The sequence below is a fragment of the Somniosus microcephalus genome, unplaced genomic scaffold (genome assembly GCF_052327205.1).
Source record: "Somniosus microcephalus isolate GS21.2 unplaced genomic scaffold, FLI_Smic_1.0 unresolved_chr1, whole genome shotgun sequence".
Taxonomy (NCBI): domain Eukaryota; kingdom Metazoa; phylum Chordata; class Chondrichthyes; order Squaliformes; family Somniosidae; genus Somniosus; species Somniosus microcephalus.
In genome coordinates this window covers 87,620,789-87,632,808 of record NW_028225179.1, presented here as the reverse complement: position 1 = coordinate 87,632,808, position 12,020 = coordinate 87,620,789, and the positions used below count along the sequence as shown (strand labels likewise).

At 48.7% G+C, this 12,020-nt stretch overlaps 1 protein-coding gene across 1 annotated transcript in view; it reads left to right on the top strand.

Annotated features, from left to right (window-relative positions):
- Nucleotides 1-11,768, top strand: part of LOC147095567 (scavenger receptor cysteine-rich domain-containing protein DMBT1-like) — a 101,322-nt gene extending 89,554 nt beyond the window's left edge. The window contains exons 11-13 of the mRNA XM_085974697.1: nucleotides 2,323-2,367; nucleotides 3,497-3,597; nucleotides 10,367-11,768. Of these exons, the coding sequence (XP_085830823.1) occupies nucleotides 2,323-2,367; nucleotides 3,497-3,597; nucleotides 10,367-10,474 (254 nt within the window). The 3' untranslated portion in view covers nucleotides 10,475-11,768. The remainder of the gene's footprint in view (nucleotides 1-2,322; nucleotides 2,368-3,496; nucleotides 3,598-10,366) is intronic.
- The last annotated feature ends 252 nt before the right edge of the window (nucleotides 11,769-12,020 follow it).

The following is a 12,020-nucleotide window of genomic DNA, read 5'->3' as shown; positions in this document are numbered from 1 at the left end:
ATCACTGGTCGAAGACATATCTACAAAGGAAGTAAAATAGTTATCCCAAAGAGTCTGAGAAAAGAGATGCTAAAAAGGATCCATGGAGGACATCTGGGAATCGAAAAGTGTAAGAAAAGAGCACGAGAGGTGATGTACTGGCCACGAATCAACCAAGATGTGACAAATGAGGTGTCAAACTGCACAATATGCCTGAAATATCGAGCAAGCAATCCGGTAGAACCACTAAAGCCACACCCAGTGCCAGACAGACCTTACCAGAAGGTAGGCGCTGACCTATTCGTATGTCAAGGGAAGGACTATCTTGTAGTCACAGACTATTACTCCCTGTATCCAGAGGTTTGTAGACTGTACGCCACCACTGCAGCTGCTGTGATAAGATGTATGAAAGCCATATTCTCCAGACATGGCGTGGCAAGCGAGGTCTTCACAGACAACGGACCCCAGTTTTACAATGCAAGTTTCCGACACTTTGCCAAAGAGTGGGACTTTGTCCACACAACGTCAAGTCCTCACTATCCACAGTCCAATGGACTAGTGGAAAAATCGGTCCAGACAGTGAAAAGACTGATGTACAAGGCAAAAGACAGTGGAACTGACTTCTACCAGAGCATGCTTGTATACCGCACAACGCCGCTCGAGTGTGGTAAGTCACCAGCCCAACTCCTTATGGGACGTCTGCTAAGGTCAAACCTACCCATCCCGGAGAACCTCCTGAAAACAAAAGAGGGGGAGAAAGTGAGGAAGTTCAAAGAACAACAGAAAGAAAAGCAAAAGTACTACTATGACAGACGAACACAAAACCTACCTGAACTCCACACTGGTGACCAAGTAAGGTTCAAAGACAAAACAAACATATGGGCTCAGAATGGAACTGTCCTGAGTGAAGTTCAACCAAGATCATACACCATTCAGACGGATGAGGGTGCTGTTCTGAGAAGAAATCGTCGAGATCTTCTCATGGGACCAGCCACAGCAAGTCAAAAGACTGATACTGTTGAACAACCTGATCACACAGCAAGTCAAAAGACTGATACTGTTGAACAACCTGATCACACAGCTGAGAACACATCATCTGAGGCAACAACTCAGATTCAAGGACAATCAATCAGAAAATCCTCAAGACACGTGAAGCCTCCTGAGAGACTCATTGAGCAAATATAAGGACTATTGTTATGGAAGGAAGTAATGTTATCTTATTCTTTCTTCAAGTTCTAGTGTATTTACATATTTCATGTGAACACACAAAGCAAGGTTAAAAAACCTTGATCATGATAATGTAAGTTCATTAAGTGTTACAGTTAAAATGCAGATTAATACAAAGAAAACGTTGTTAGTTAAAAGTAAAATACTTTTGTTTTAAGAAAGGGAGATGTAATGATATCAGCAAATAGTGATGGTATTTGCCTGTTTGATTGTGATGCCTTACCAGCATATTTGCATGTATTGATTACTTATGCCTGACCAGCAGAGGGCATGTGACAGAGACAAGCAGTTGAGTTCAGTTTTAGTTTCGTTTTAGATGGATATCTAGCATGGGGTCTCCTGTAATGCTGTTGAACTGAGTTGAACAAACTTTGGATTAAAAGACATTCTCTTTCATAAATGTCTCGTCATTGAACCCACAAAGAAATCAATACACTCTGTACCACACTGGGTGAGATCAGCTCACTCAGCACAGGCTGGGGATGGAGCCTGGGCCTTTCCTGCAGTGTGTGGGGGGGGGGCTCTGTACCACACCGGGTGAGATCAGCTCACTCAGCACAGGCCGGGGATGGAGCCTGGGCTTTTCCTGCTCTGTGTGTGTGGGGGGGCTCTGTACCACACCGGGTGAGATCAGCTCACTCAGCACAGGCCGGGGATGGAGCCTGGGCCTTTCCTGCTCTGTGTGTGGGGGTGGCTCAGTACCACACTGGGTGAGATCAGCTCACTCAGCACAGGCCGGGGATGGAGCCTGGGCCTTTCCTGCTGTGTGTGGGGGGGCTCAGTACCACACTGGGTGAGATCAGCTCACTCAGTACAGGCCGGGGATGGAGCCTGGGCCTTTCCTGCTGTGTGTGGGGGGGCTCAGTACCACACTGGGTGAGATCAGCTCACTCAGCACAGGCCGGGGATGGAGCCTGGGCCTTTCCTGCTCTGTGTGTGGGGAGCTCAGTACCACACCGGGTGAGGTCAGCTCACTCAGCACAGGCCGGGGATGGAGCCTGGGCCTTTCCTGCTCTGTGTACTGCTCACTGACTGGTTAAAGTTCACCCAGTGCGGCGGGGACATGGATTCGCAAAGGACACTTTGTACCAATTCTCTCTTTTCCCTTTGTTTCAGGAAGTGTCAGGACTCGGTCTCAGAAAACTTGCCTCGCCCCCAAAGGTGTGTTGAAGAAAAGTAAAATTCATCGTCCTGTCAGGGCCTCCGTGTCTCTCGTTCCCTTCAGAGCCCCACTCCAGGCAGGTCCAGCAAGCAGGAGACCAGTGCTCCGCCCTCCAAATTCATACAGGGGTGCTGGTGTGTGCTGGGAGTAGAGTGACACAAAGCCCCCCCCCCCCACCATCGTATCAAGCCCGTCTCCCTCGGGGGAATAAGGACACTTACTCCTGGGAAAATAAGAGGCTAGATGGGGTAGAGGAGCAAAGAGATCTAGAGGTACAGATTCACAAATCACTAAAATTAGAGACACAGGTTAATAAGGCCATAAAAAAAGTAAAACCAGCACTGGCATTCATTTCTAGAGGAATAAAATTGAAAAGCAGAGACGTTATGTTAAACTTCTGTAGAACCTTGGTTAGACCACACTTGGAGTACTGTGCACAGTTCTGGTCTCCATATACCTTGTTTAGACCACACTTGGAGCACTGTGCACAGTTCTGGTCCCCATATACCTTGGTTAGACCACACTTGGAGCACTGTGCACAGTTCTGGTCACCATATACCTTGGTTACACCACACTTGGAGCACTGTGCACAGTTCTGGTCCCCATATACCTTGGTTAGACCACACTTGTCCTGATAACTCCTTAGGTGGCTCGGTGTCAAATTTTGTTTGATAATCGCTGCTACAAAGTGCCTCGGGACATTTTACTACATTAAAGGTGCTGTATAAATACAAGTTCACAGAAATCACAGAAACCCCACAGTGCAGATAGAGGCCATTTCGGCCCATTGAGCCTGCACCGACACATATCCCACCCGATCCCCGTAACCCCTACACCAACACATATCCCACCCTATCCCCGTAACCCCACATATTTAATCCCCCTAACACTAAGGGTCAATTTATCATAGTCAATCAACCTAACCCGCACATCTTTGGACTGTGGGAGGAAACCGGAGCACCCGGAGGAAACCCACGCAAACACGGGGAGAATGTGCAAACTCCACACAGACAGTAACCCGAGGCCGGATTCGAACCCGGGTCCCTGGCGCTGTGAGGCAACAGTGCTAACCACTATGCCACCGCACTTGCTGTTGTTTCTACCACAAATCTTCTCTCGTTATTCCAGATTTCGATCAGAAACGCGTCGGTGGAACGGTGCAGTTCTCCGTGACTGGTGGAGACCTTTGCCCCTCCGATCCTAAGGTGACAGAGGCTTTGGAAGAGGCGGTGAGTGTTATTAATCTATGCCCGGGGCAATGACCCACTCTCAGTGTCTCTCTCTCTCTCCCCGTGGGGTACTGGGGGACACGGTGAGTGTTATTAATCTATCCCCGGGGCAATGGCCCACTTTCAGTGTCTCTCTCTCTCCCCATGGGATATTGGGGGACACGGTGAATGTTATTAATCTATCCCCGGGGCAATGACCCATAAGGACATAAGAACATAAGAAATAGGAGCAGGAGTAGGCCAATCGGCCCCTCGAGCCTGCTCCGCCATTCAATAAGATCATGGCTGATCTGATCCTAACCGCCAATCCACTATCACAGAACCATCCCCTGAATCTAACAGAATTAGACACATGAAATAGGAGCAGGATCAGGCTACACGGCCCCTGGGCCCGCTCCGCTACCCACAGGGCCATGACCGATCCGAACCTAGACTCATGTCCAAATTCCTGCCCGCTCCCCATAACCCTTAATTCCCTTTACTTCTAGGAAACTGTCTATTTCTGCTTTAAATTTATGTAATGATGTAGCTTCTACAGCTTTTTGGGGCAGCATATTCCATGGACCTACCACCCTCTGAGTGAAGTAGTTCCTCCTCATCTCAGTTTTGAAAGAGCAGCCCCTTATTCTAAGACTATGCCCCCTAGTTCTAGTTTCACCCATCATCGGGAACATCCTCCCCGCATCCACCCGATCCAACCCCTTCACAATCTTATATGTTTCAATAAGATCGCCTCTCATTCTTCTGAACTCCAATGAGTAGAGTCCCAATCTACTCAACCTCTCCTCATATGTCCATCCCCTCATCCCATGACCCACTCTCTGCCCTAGAAATTTGTTTTCCCCAGTAACGGGCGCAGGGATCGCGGTGCACGAGCAACCCGCTCCTACTCGGAGGACTGCAGGTAGCAGGCGAACTTCGTGCTGCTGTTCATATCCATGATTGTGGCGTTCAGCCCAGTGCTGAACGTGCTGCTGATTGGCTGAATGCTCAGCGGGGGCTCAAGTTTGTGCGAGGCTAGCACCAATGAAAGACAACCTGCACAATTTAAAGGCAGCCTGCACCTCTTAAAAGTGGGTGTGGATTCTGCCTGCAGCAGATCAATGAACTGGCTGGAGACGACAGTGGAAAGGAACTATTAATGATGGCACAACAGGGGAGAGAGTGTGCGCCAAGGTTTAGTGATGCAGCACTGGAGGACTTCGTGCAGGAGGTCAATAGAAGGCGAGAGGTTTGAGATACAACTTTCTCACCCTCCAACTGAATTTGAAATTCAACCATGCTATGATCACTCTTTCCAAGAGGATCCTTTTCCATGAGATCATTTATTAATTCTGTCTCATTACACAGTACCAGATCCAAGATAGCCTGCTCCCTGGTTGGTTCCATTATATACTGTTCTAGGAAACCATCCTGGATGCACTCTATGAACTCCTCAAGGCTACCATGACCAATTTGATTTGTCCAATCAATATGGAGATTAAAATCACCCATGATTATTACCGTACCTTTTTTACAGGCCTTTATTATTTGTTGATTTATACTGTCCAACAGAAGTGCTATGGTTTGGGGGCCTGTAGACTACGCCCAACAGAGACTTTTTCCCTTTATTAATTTTTATCTCCACCCAAACCGATTCTACATCTTGATCTTCTGAGCCAATATCACTTCTCACCACTGCACCGATCCCATTCTTTACCAACAAAGCCACCCCACCTCCCTTTCCTTTCTGTCTATCCTTCCGAATTGTCAAATAACCTGGAATATTCAGTTCCCAGCCCTGATCACCTTGCAACCACGTCTCTGTAATGACAATCAGATCATACCCATTTGTATCTATTTGTGCCGTCAACTCATCTATCTTGTTACATAGAAATATAGAAACATAGAAGATAGGAGCAGGAGTAGGCCATTCGGCCGCTCGAGCCTGCTCCGCCATTCAATGCGATCATGGCTGATCATCCAAATTCAGTACCCTGTCCCTGCTTTCTCCCCATACCCCTTGATTCCTTTAGCCTTAAGAAATATATCCAACACCTTCTTGAATATATTTAATGAATTGGCCTCTACTGTCTTCTGTGGTAGAGAATTCCACAGGTTCACCACTCTGGGTGAAGAAATGCCTCCTCATTTCTGTCCTAAAAGGCCTACCCTTTATCCTTAGACTGTGACCCCTGGTTCTGGACTCCCCGACCATCGGGAACATCCTTCCTGCATCTAGTCTGTCCAGTCCTGCCAGAATTTTATAAGTTTCAATGAGATCCCCTCTCATTCTTCTAAACTCCAGCGAGTACAAGTCCAATCGACCCAATCTCTCCTCATACGTCATTCCTGCCATCCCAGGTATCAGCCTGGTGAATCTTCGTTGAACTCCTTCCATAGCAAGAATATCCTTCCTCAGATAAGGCGACCAAAACTGCACACAATACTCAAGATGTGGTCTCACCAAGGCCCTGAACAACTGTAGCAAGACATCCTTGTTCCTGTAATCAAACCCTCTCGCTATGAAGGCCAACATACCATTTGCCTTCTTAACCATCTGCTGCACCTGCATGCTTACCTTCAAGTGACTGGCGCACAAGGACACCCAGGTCTCGTTGCACTTCCCCTTCTCCCAATCTATTGCCATTCAGATAATAATCTGCCTTCCTGTTTTTGACACCAAAGTGGATAACCTCACATTTATCCACGTTATATTGCATCTGCCATGCTTCTGCCCAATCACCCAACCTGTCCAAATCATCCTGTAGTTTCTTGGCATCCTCCTCACAGCACACACGTCCACCCAGCTTTGTGTCATCTGCAAATTTGGAGTTGTTACATCTAGTTCCCTTGTCTAGATCATTAATATATATTGTGAATAGCTGGGGTCCAAGGACCGATCCCTGCGGTACCCCACTAGTCACTGCCTGCCACTCGGAAAAAGACCCGTTTATTCCAACTCTTTGCTTTCTATCTGCCAACCAGTTCTCTATCCAAGTCAATACCTTGCCCCCAATCTCATGTGCCTTAACTTTACACGCTAATCTCTTATGTGGGACCTTATCAAAAGCCTTCTGAAAGTCCAAATACACCACATCCACTGGTTCTCCCTTATCTATTTTACTAGTTACATTCTCAAAAAATTCCAGTAGATTAGTCAAGCACGATTTACCTTTTGTAAATCCATGTTGACTTTGTCCGATCCTGTCACTGTTTTCCAAGTGCTCTGCTATTACATCTTTTATAATGGACTCTAGCATTTTCCCCACTACAGATGTCAGGCTTACCGGTCTGTAATTCCCCGTTTTCTCTCTACCACCTTTTTTGAATAGTGGGGTTACATTAGCTACCCTCCAATCCATGGGTACTGTTCCAGATTCCATCGAATGTTGCGTGCATTCCGATATAGAGCTTTTAACTTTGTCTTTTTACCATTTTTCCTTGTTTTGGCCTTTTTTTCTGTTGCACTCTTATTTTTAAACATTCTGTCCCTTCCTGTCACACTCTGGTCATTATTTACCCCATCTCTATCCTGCTCTATTGCTTTCTCATTTCTCATTGACTTTTTTAATTCCCGCTCACCTGGATCCTTCCCCCCACCATTTAGTTTAAAGCCCTCTCTGCAGCCCTAGTTATTCGATTCACCAGGACTCTAGCCCCAGCCCCAGCATGGTTCAAGTGAAGCCCGTCCAAGTACTGGTGCCAGTGCCCCACAAATCAAAACCCATTTCTCCCACACTGCAGCAGACTACGCTGAATCTATACACGTGTTCTGGTGATTACTGCAGGGCTCCTACAGAGCGGTCCAGACAGCAGAAGTGTTGTTTAAGGATGCCAATGCTCTACTCTATCAGATTTCATCTGGCAGTATGGCTCTCACTGTATGCATGCTGCCCATGTGTGGTTGGGGTGCGGAGCGGAGTCATGAGCCAGGTGCTCAGCCCTTGTCACCCGGTAGCCACCCTCTGGTTTGTCTTGGTGGCTCAAAGACTGAAGGAACAGCGGACTGGTGCAGGATGAACCATCATGACTGCTGCCAGGATACTGGGCATTCACCATCATGATGTGCTGAGCATGGTCACAGACCAACTGCACACTCAGTGAGTGATAACCTTTGCGGTTGCGGTAAATCTCAGCTTTTAAATGCGGCACCCGCAAAGCCAATTGTGTGCAGTCGATGGCGCCCTGCACCATGGGAAAGCCTGCTCTCCTGGCAAAGCCACGTGCAAGCTCCGTCTGCTTCTCACGGGTCAGGGAGAATACAATGAAGTCCTCTCTCCTGGCATAAAGAGAGTCTGTCACCTCTCTTATGCAGTAGTGGACAGCGAACTGTGAGATGTGAATCCTCCTCAATCGCCTTCTCCCAGTGGCTGAAGAGCTCCTCCCAGAGTCGCAATGTGGATTCCACCCACTAAGGGGCACAATGGACATGATCTTCACCGCGCATCAATTACAAGAGAAATGCAGGGAACAGCACCAACCGCTGTACATGGCCTTCTTTGACCTCACAAAGGCCTTTGACACTGTCAACCGTGAGGGATTCTGGAGTGTCCCTCTCAAATTCAGCTGCCCTAAAATGTTTGTCACCATCCTCCGCCTGCTTCACAACAACATGCAAGCCGTGATCCTGACCAACGGTTCCACCACAGAGCCAATTCACGTACGGACTGGGGTCAAGCAAGGCTGTGTCATCGCACCAACGCTCTTCTCGATCTTCCTTACTGCAATGCTCCATCTCACCCTCAGTAAGCTCCCTGCTGAAGTGGAGCTAATTTACAGAACAAACAGGAAACTGTTCAACCTTCGTCGGCTCCAGTCCAGATCCAAGGTCGTCCCATCTTCTGTCATCGAATTACAGTATGCAGACGACGCTTGCATCTGTGCACACTCGGAGGTCAAACTCCAAACCATCAACACCTTCACCAAAACTTAAGAGAGCATGGGCCTTACACTAAACATCCGTAAGACAAAGGTCCTCTACCAACCTGCCCCCGCCACATAGTACTGCCCCCCGATTATCAAAATCCACGACAAGGCCTTGGACAACATGGACTACTTTCCATACCTCGGGAGCCTACTGTCAACAAGGGCAGATGTCGATGACGAAGTCCAACACCACCTTTAGTGTGCCAGTGCAGCCTTCGGTCGCCTGAGGAAGAGAGTGTTTGAAGACCAGGCCCTCAAGCCCGGCACCAAGCTCATGGTCTACAGAGCAGCAGTGATATCCGCCCTCCTGTATGCCTCAGAGACATGGACCATGTACAGCAGGCACCTCAAAGCACTGGAGAGGTATGACCAACACTGCCTCCGCAAGATCCTGCAAATCCATTAGCAGGATAAGCGCACCAACGTCAGTGTTCTCGCTCAGGCATCGAAGCCTCGAAGCTTTGACCATGCTCGATCAGCTCAGATGGACGGGTCACATCGTCTGCATGCCCGATGCGAGACTCCCAAACACCCTCAAAGCCTCCTTGAAAAAGTGCAACATCCCCACCGACACTGGGGAATCCCTGGCGCAAGACTGCACAAAGTGGAGGAGAAGCATCTGGGAAGGCGCCGAACACCTCGAGTCTCTTCACCGGGAGCAAGCAGAAGCCAAGCGCAGGCAGCGCAAGGAGTGCACGTCAACCCAAGCACCCCACCTACCCGCCCCTTCAACCAGCATCTGCCCCACCTGTGACAGAGACTGTAGGTCCCGCATTGGACTCATCAGTCACCTGAGAACTCATTTTTAATGTGGAAGCAAGTCATCCTCGGTTCCGAGGGACTGCCTAAGAGAGAGAGAGTTACAGATGTTGCCTGCTCCAGCCTGGAAGGATCACGACACAAAGAAATTCAGGGCCACAGTCTCCTTCACAGCCACTGGCAGTGCTGTCCTTGCCTTGGTGTGAGGCTGCAGGTCTGGCTGCAAGAGGTAGCAGAGTTCTGTGAGCACCTCCATTGTAAAGCGCAGACGCCTCACACACTGCTCCTGGCTCAGGTTGAAGTAAGAGAATTGCTCTCAGAAGACCCTAGGTGGGTAAGATGACCAGCTGAGAGCCCTTCTCCCCCTCCTCCCTCTGCGAGCAGCTTGTCCTCTTCTTTGCTGCCTCTGCTCCATCTCCGTGTCATGCTGCAGGCCAACGGGGATGACAACGAGGGAACCCATGACTGGGAGCAAGTGGTCTGACCAGAACCCTTGAAGTCAGAAGCAAGGCCTTCTCCACTTGGAGCACCACGCCCTGTCACCTCACTAACTTTAAAGACTCTAGAAAGCTCCAAACACTTCCACAAACTTGCACAGAGCCAGTAGAAATTAATCAGCAACTCACCTGCGAGTAGTTGATGATCCCTTCAAATATCGCTGGTGGGGGGTTCTTGCAGCTGCTGAACGCATGTTCATCTGTGCGAGGTTAACACAGGGCGTTAGTTCCAGCGTTGAGGATGAAATGGCAGCATGGTGTCAAATCAATGTTGCGCGCTGATTGAGGTCACGATCTGCCTGCTCTAAATCCCTCTGGTGCACTCTCCCAGCACCGACTCTAGTGCCCTCACCAAGATGGCGTCCGCGCGGCCTGCATCAGACCCAAAACAGCACCTGTAGTGCCCAAGCAACAGGCCCTACGGGCGCAATCAAATTTTTAGCCCTCAGTTTCTCTCCCTGTGGAGTAGTGGAGGACACGGTGAGTGTCATTACTCTATCCCCGGGCCTTGACACTGTCTCAATCTTAGGAGGTGGAGGAGGGCTAGAGGCGGTGCAATCAACGTGGAAAGATATTAATATTTAAATATTCCTTCCTATTAACAGATTAAATCAATCCTGTCATCCATCCCGGGGAGTCGAGTGATGAAAGTGGGAGTGAATCCGAAAAGGAGATGCAAGAGAGTGAGCAGAGGATGGAGACCACAGGATTGAAGACTGTTTCATTTCATGGCCTAACTGGATAGCTGGAGGCGGCGGAGCAGTCTTCAACTTTTCACCTCACCCCGCACCAAACCCCAAACACATGGGGAATGTATTTAATAACAAGCGTAACTCTCTCTCTCTCTGTCTCTGCACAACCTGCTGGATACTGCCTGGGATAGCTGACCCCTCCCCCTCCCCCTGCTGTGAGCGGTGAGCTTTGTAACCCTGGACTGTAGTACCGGGGGCTGTTGGAGGGGGTGAGTTCAGTGATGTGCTAGACATGTATCGCTCTGCTGTGAGTGGTGAGCTTTGTAATCCTGGGCTGTAGTACTGGGGGCTGTTGGAGGAGTGAGTTCAGTGATGTGCTAGACGTGTATCGCCCTACTCTAAGCGGTGAGCTTTGTAACCCTGGGCTGTAGTATTGGGGACTGTTGGAGGGGTGAGTTCAGCGCGATGTGCTAGACATGTATCACCCTGCTGTGAGCAGTGAGCTTTGTAACCCTGGGCTGTAGTACTGGGGACTGTTGGAGGGGTGAGTTCAGAGCGATGTGCTAGACATGTATCGCTCTGCTGTGAGCGGTGAGCTTTGTAACCCTGGGCTGTAGTAGTACTGGGGGCTGTTGGAGGGGGTGAGTTCAGAGCGATGCGCTAGACATGTATCGCTCTGCTGTGAGCAAAGGGTGGCCAGGATGCTCCTGCGATTGATTTCTCTTCATATTAACTCTCAGCTTTCGCCTATTAAGTGAGTCTCTGTTAGAATAAAGTGTAATCATGACAAGCTTCATTAATATAGAAGCAGAGACGAGCAGGTTTCAACAGTAAAATCTAATTTCCTACATTACAGCAGCGATGACACTTGAAAAAGCTCTTTGTTGACTGTGAAGCATCGTGAGGTGGTGAAAGGCGCTGTATCAATGCAAGTCTTCCTAGTTTAATGGAAAGTGGAGAGTCAGAGAGCTTTAGTGGAGGGACAAGTTCTGCAGAAGAGACGAGATTCGGGCAGCTTCGTGAGAAGCAAGAGCTTAAGAGAAGGAAGTGCCTGAGGGAGGTAGGGAGTGTCAGCCAGCCAGGGAAAGTGTAAAAAAGGCAACATGTTAAAACTAGAGTGATTGATCAGGGACATGGGAAGAGGTAATGGTATTGGATAATGCAGAAACGTGGGGTGTGTCACATCGGAAGATTTGAAAAGTGGGTATTGGAATGTTTACTTTGGAATGTGACAGTCCGGCCCAAACCAGTACGTCGAGCTGGAAGCTACAACCTGTTTAGAATTTTATGCTAAATAAATCTGTGAACATCTATATTCAATGTCGTGAAGACTTTTATTTTGAGGAGTTTATTTATAAGTAAGCCCAAAATCCAGGCCGACAGTCCCAGTGCCAGTACTGAGGGAGCGCAGAACTGTCGGAGGTAGATGTGTCTATATATTTTATCTATCTATATATATAAACGGATCGCTCTGTCTGTCTGTCTGTCTATCTGTCTGTCCTTCGGTGTGCGTCTGCCCGGCTATGCACTCGAAAGTTATAGAGCGTACCTACACGTGCGTTACATC